The sequence below is a fragment of the Primulina huaijiensis genome, chromosome 10, assembly GCF_012295235.1.
Source record: "Primulina huaijiensis isolate GDHJ02 chromosome 10, ASM1229523v2, whole genome shotgun sequence".
Lineage (NCBI taxonomy): Eukaryota > Viridiplantae > Streptophyta > Magnoliopsida > Lamiales > Gesneriaceae > Primulina > Primulina huaijiensis.
This window is the reverse complement of record NC_133315.1, coordinates 2,556,843-2,563,475: the sequence shown is the minus strand read 5'-3', so window position 1 is coordinate 2,563,475 and position 6,633 is coordinate 2,556,843. Positions and strand designations below refer to the sequence as shown.

The following is a 6,633-nucleotide window of genomic DNA, read 5'->3' as shown; positions in this document are numbered from 1 at the left end:
AATTGCCAGCATAAAAAAAGGTAGAAATATTCTTATTTGCCGACATAAAATAAGAATAGAAATACTAATAGGATTATGCCATTTTTATGTAATTAGCAAATTAACCTACGTATAAGTACTTGTTTTGAATGTTTTTATCTGGACTTCTCACCATATTTTTTTTTACTAATCGGAGATAACTAATTATTCAGGAAAAATAATATTTCACAAAGATAAACAAAAAACTTTTTCATTTATTAGGACACGAGCTGGTACAATCATTATTCTTAATTCGTTACATCATTTGATACAGACATCAAATGTTGGAACGTATGAACAAGAAGAAAGGAACTTACTCCCAAAGATCGAAAAACAATAATGTCTCATCAGCTCGACCCTTTACGGAGATGCCCATTTTTGTTCTAAAGAGCTTCAACCAACATTTCATACGCAATGTCCAAATAATATTATAAATCTCTCCTCTGCCAACAAAAAACTGGTACATATTTAAACCAACTTAGGTTTAAAAAAGGCAGTTTAAGGAAAGAAATAGATATTTTTGGCCACTATATATATACGAAAGAAGCCATCAATTAATGGAGAAAAAAGAATCCGGACCTCCATTAATCTGGCTAATATTAGTGTATATATATGCGCACTTTTTTCCCATTAATTTTTCTTGAAGTTTGGACGTCCGAGAGGCGATAAATAGGCATATATTGGTGGAAAAAAATGAAGGGTTTTTGCTTATTCATCTCCTTGAATGTACCAGCATAGCAACATGGTGGCGCAACGTCGCAGAATGTACATGCGAGCTCTTTGCTCTCGAACCAAAGAAGCGCATTTTCTTGTGAAGTTATTATTGCTCTTTGATTTTCTTGAATTGGAGATCTCATTCTTGATCTTTTGCTTCAACTGATCGGCCATGTTTCTTCTAATGTGAGGTTTGAATTGGGACAAATTTCAGAAGAATACTTCGCCAAATGCAAAAAAGAAAAATACGGATTGGAAAAGATTTATGGGGAAAAAAGCTCACAGTGTTTTTGGAGCTGGACCCTTGAGGAAAGATGTGACAGAGGGTTTGATACATATATAGTGAGAATATGTTTGACCAGGTTTGGAAAATGGGGGAGTGAACATGGTCAGTTTCGAAAACTTAGGGATCCTGCATGGGGAATTGTGGCAAATTAAATGGACAGCTAATGAAAATATAGGTTTTTTATAAGGGTGAACGTGGGGGTGTGTTTTTTATTGTGAAAAATAAAGTTTATTTGAATTGGGATTGAAGAATTGATTGGGATTATTAGCTGGTTTGGAGTGAAAATTAGTAGAAAAATGGGGAAGCCAGCATTGGAAACGGAGGGTTGCTTGATCAAGACAAGACAGCCTGTAATTGAGGGAATAGTGTGTCGGCTTACGAGCAAGGTTTAATCCGTCTCTTGCAAGGTGTTAGAGGCGTCATTACAATATTTAATCGATAGCGCGCGGAGGAATAACTGTGTCGTATGTATTTTTATTTTTCGACGTCTCAAACATTACTTCATATCAACTTATGATCATCATCTGCTCGCATCCAGTTCTAGCAATTATATATATATAGGCTGGACTGATCTACACCATCGACTTAGTCGACCGCGTGGGCTCGACACGTTCCGTGCACCTTGCTACACCAGCTCAGGAGTTTAGATGCTCATGAGATCTGAATAGAGTAGTCAAGTACTAATCCTGCTAAGTCCTAACAATATTTTTACAAGGAATCATCCCATATTAGTCGGTGTGATCATGTCTGATTTATTATTGGAAATATATGAAGTATCTCTTGAGATCTTTAGGGGAGTGATTGTGTAGAAATTTAGTATAATCATCGAGGGATTAACTATTATTTAAGAAAAGAAGAATAATATTGGAATTGGTGAGTTGAGCAAATCTCTAAAATCATTACAAAAGGGATCATATTTTGTCATCCATGTGGCTTCTGAGATTTTGGAAATCTTTGTATTCTGTCTAATTTGATTTCATAATATATTTAGTTAACTTGAATGATTTGATCTTCAGACAACTTCAATCTCAATAGATTCACCTGTTCGATTTCTTATTTATCAAAACTATTTAATCTCTACATTTTCAGAATAGTTTAGTTTTTTATTTCTCCCAGATATTTGTTATTGCTAGCTGTCATCTTACAAGTCATTATAATGATATACATTATAATATCCAATTTTGATATGTTGTCCACATATCGTGTTTATATTGTACCCACTGTCGAGGTGACCCTCACTTGGTGGACGTGATGAAACATATCAAAATTGTACATTCATTATGTGAGTGTTATCTCAGTTGTGGACACAAAAGTGGATACTGTTGATATACAATATATATAGTCATTGTTGTCTAGTTTTTCCAAATAATATTTTGGATCTGTCAATTAATACAGATGTTATGGATAACATTAAAAATTTAGGCGATTCCTAACGTAGGACTAATTGTGGAGACACCTTAAATAAATTGAAACCTTATGAAGCGACAATCGTTTGAAAGAAATTAAATGAATGTACCCAAGCTAGCTGACATTCGGGACTTATATATTATGTGGGCGAATGTTGCTAATATGTTAATTATAATAGTATGGTGATAAAAAAAATTTATACGCGCATAGAGATGACATATATTTTATAAACGACGATAAACGGAAAAATAATCAATTTAATTGGTTATGTAAATTTGTCAAAGTTTGATCATATTTCGTTGAAGTGTTGATGTTCATCAAACATGTTAGTAATTTTTAGTGCGGATGAAATATGACTAAAAATTATAAACAAAACAAAACAAACAAAATTATTAAAATATACTTAAAACAAGCAAAACCAAATACTTGACCAATTTACGTGACAACTTTGGAATTTTCCAAGATCATATCATTCGTGTCCATGAAAAGGTATATATTTCATACAAAAATTATTCTCTTTTTTGGGTATATAATTCCACATATTCTGAACTCATTATATTATAAATAAAAGTAGATAACATCTGAGACGGTCTCACGTGTAAATATCAATGAGTGAGGTCAACCCGATTTAGACTTATAATGAAAAGTAATATTTTTGACACAAAAAATTATATTTTCATGGGTTAGGCCGGATCGGATATTTGTCTCGTAAAATCGACACGTGTTACGATCTTAAAGAGAAATTGTATATAAATAATCAATCACGTTCATTGAAAGGGCCCAGTGAAGAAGGGTAATTAATTTTTTAAGGAAACTGGTAAAGAGGAAATACAGTTTCCAGAAAATGCAGGGTACCCTCCTCCATATACACCATGCTAGAGTTTTCCTAGGAAACTCCTTGTCTGATTATAAAATATATGATGTTCTTAGATTAGTATGAAGAGCATATTAAACTGCACCTGGCCTTCACAATAATGTTCTGCTCTATGTGACATTGCATAATTTGCATTTTGGTAGGCCACAAGTAATTAGGCTGAGTATGGCATACAGATAGTATTTCCAGATCACAAGCTAGTTTTCTGAGCTTAAGAATCGGCGGATCGAGAATACGATCCATGACAATTGCCAAGAACAGCCAATCTAGTTGTATTCAGTCCATCAAAAATTAACAACCATTTGTACTCCGCGCAACAATTTTCATTATATTTGATTATTTTCCCGACTCATTTTGGTATGTACCATCAACATTCAACATATTCTACAATGCTTCATTTCTTTATAGGTCTCCTTGATTTCTCGGTATCAGCATAACTCCAAACAAATTTTATAAGAACCTGCGAGCTAGACAACGCTTGCCTCAGCCAACTTTCTCTGTTCCCTCATGGCCAGCAATTCATAATCCTGCAATTTATGATCCACAAAAGTACTGGATTCAGCATCAACTATAAGATTTGTCTTTTTTTTTTATGGACGGATCTTTTTTAATGTCATGAGTGTTTCCACAAAGACCACTGATAGATTTAATACCCCATATTCTAAAACCATGTATTGTTCATATAGCCAGTGTGTGTCTGAGACATAAACTGGAAAATGAAAAATCACCTGTACAATGGCCTGAGCACAAAGCTTTCCAGATAGGACAGCACCTTCCATAGAAGCTAAGTATTTCTGCTTCGTGTAGTCACCGGCTAAATAGAATCCTTCTATTGGTGACCTTTGAACGGGACGGCAAAGTTCAGAGCCAGCTATAGTTTTATAAACAGACCTACAACAGAGAACTTTGAGTTGGATTTTTGAAAAGTTAGTAAAATTGTACAGCTTATAGATTGAGTTGTTTTTTAAAAAAAAATTTGTATTTGGGTTTTTGAAAAGTTAATAAAATTGTAGAGCTTATAGATTGTGCTTTTTAAGAAACTTGTATTTCAGAAGAGCTCAGATCAACTATTCGTATCATCAATAGGTCCAACTTCCAAGCATACGCCGATAGGCTATGTTGCATGGATACGGGTACGAGTATCGTATCGAATACGATACGGATACGACGACACGTCAAATTTTGCAAATATAAGATACGATACGGCTAGGATACGACAATCATTAAAATATATATAAATATTATATATATTTTTATATTTATATAAATTTACTATTGAAAAGTAAAATTTATAGAGATAGATGTAATATTTCATTAATCATAATATCTTAAGTACAAAATATTATTTAGGGATAGATGTAATATTTTGATCAGAAATAGAATGAAAGAGACGGACAAATGTATAAAGATAGATGTAAAAATTACAGAGATAGATGTAATATTTTGAGCAGAAATAGAATGAAAGAGACGGACAAATGTATAGAGATAGATGTAAAATTATAGTAATAGATGTAATATTTTGAACAAAAATAGAATGAAAGAGACGGATAAATGTGTAGAGATAGATGTAAAAATTATAGAGAGAGATGTAATATTTTGAGCACAAATAGAATGAAAGATACAGACAAATGTATTTAGGAATTTAAAAGCCCAACCCAATTTATTTTAAATTATTTTCCTTTTAGTCCTTAGAAATTTTAATTTTTTTAATTAACCCCTAAAACTTTTAAATATTTGCAATTTTGCCCAAACGTATCCGAAAAACGTATCCACGTCGTATCCATGGCGTGTCCTCGCAGTGTCTAAAACGTATCCGGCTGGTCAACCCTAAACAAAGTCAACGACACGGATTTTGATGTCGGAGACACGCGTATCCGCGTGTCGTATCTGTATCCGTGTCCGTGTCGTATCTGTATCCGATACTTCAAAAAAAAAAATTTAAGGTATCCGTGCCACATAGCCGATAGGTTTCTTGTGTAATCTCAGATTCATTTTTCTGACCTTGGAGTTTTGACAACATGGTACTTCAATATTTTTGCTTTGCTCTGATCTGCAGAAATTTCATCTGGAAAGAGTTTTGCGAGCTCCTTCATTGTGGCTTCAATGATCTCTTCGTTGCTTCGTGAGATCCATTCTTCTGCAGGAGCAAAAACCAGTTCCAGCATGGACTGATTTGGGTTGTAGTACTCCTGAAGATGGAAGGATGGCCAGATAAGCAAATTGGAAAAAAAACGAAATATAGAAATTGTTGAAGATCTTGGATAAGAGATAATTAGATAAGATTTTTTATTTGAAGTATAAATAAGGATTGGATATTTAGAATTGCAGGGTTAGTCAATTATTTCTTTTTTTATATATTACATTCTACGTTTAATAATATGAAGAGTCTGATTTCTCTTCCAAATCCAAACACAGATTACATCTTTCTACATGGTTTCAGACGTTCAAGTTGAACCCTAGCCATAGGCATGACAAAATACGGCCACATGGCGTCCCCTTCAGATTCCGAGCAGCAGGCACAACACAACCCGCCAGCACCGACACCGGATTTCTAACCTATTTCATCCACCGCTTGCCGTAAACTCAATGGTCAGAATTATCTTCAATGGTCCCCGTCCGTCATGATGTTTGTTAGCGGAAAGGGCAAGGAAGATTTCTAATCGGGTGCCTCCAAACTTCCAGCGTCAACTGATGGCAAATTCAAGGCCTGGAACGCCGAGAACAACATGCTTATGTCTTGGCTTATCAATTCAATGGTTCCTGATTGTTAGAGTAGGTGCCCGTCGAGCCAAGTGTTGGCCGAGTGTTCACAATGAAACTCTATGTATAAGCAATCTTTATTTTAATAATATTTGAAATTATTGTTTTGGCACATCTTTATCTGTATACCCATGCTAGTTGCATAGATAAAGCCCTTGAATATACAAATAATAGAAAGAATATGAGATGCTCATATGATGAGTATCATGAAACTCATATTTGGAATACTGTATATTCTAAACGGTTCCTAGTCGATTCAGCCGCCGCTAAGAAGGATATAGGCCGCTCGAGCTTGAGACTAGTATTTGCGATGTGAGTACCATGTTTCATTGGTAGGGGACATTGTGATGTCCGAGCATGCAGATAGGTGCTCCTGGTAGAGTGCACTGAACAACCCTCCATTAAAGGACTTTCCAAGTGGTTCTCACTTATCGAGTGGAAAAGTCCTAGTTTATGGTTGTACACCATTAGTCCTTATGACCCGGGACAACATTGAGACTCTATGTGCTAGAATTACACTTTGACTTGTTTACCGACTCTCATGGGGTCATCAGGTGGCAAGGTTGGGTGTTCT

At 34.8% G+C, this 6,633-nt stretch overlaps 2 protein-coding genes across 3 annotated transcripts in view; both read right to left on the bottom strand.

Annotated features, from left to right (window-relative positions):
* Positions 1–213: 213 nt before the first annotated feature.
* LOC140986945 (small polypeptide DEVIL 22-like) lies at positions 214–1,380 on the bottom strand. Its single transcript, XM_073455366.1, has one exon. It carries the CDS (start codon positions 904–906, stop codon positions 727–729), a length of 180 nt encoding a protein of 59 aa, XP_073311467.1. The 5' UTR covers positions 907–1,380; the 3' UTR covers positions 214–726.
* Positions 1,381–3,390: 2,010 nt separating this feature from the next.
* Positions 3,391–6,633, bottom strand: part of LOC140986218 (15-cis-phytoene desaturase, chloroplastic/chromoplastic) — a 17,579-nt gene continuing 14,336 nt past the window's right edge. For both annotated transcript variants that reach the window (XM_073454294.1, XM_073454295.1), the window contains exons 13-15: positions 5,301–5,488; positions 4,028–4,190; positions 3,391–3,826 (exon numbers count right to left, since the gene is read on the bottom strand). In XM_073454294.1, the coding sequence (XP_073310395.1) occupies positions 3,767–3,826; positions 4,028–4,190; positions 5,301–5,488 (411 nt within the window). In that variant the 3' untranslated portion in view covers positions 3,391–3,766. The remainder of the gene's footprint in view (positions 3,827–4,027; positions 4,191–5,300; positions 5,489–6,633) is intronic.

Excerpts from the sequence above, each read along its gene's own strand:
- LOC140986945 (XM_073455366.1), bottom strand. The coding sequence starts at position 906 with ATGGCCGATCAGTTGAAGCAAAAGATCAAGAATGAGATCTCCAATTCA.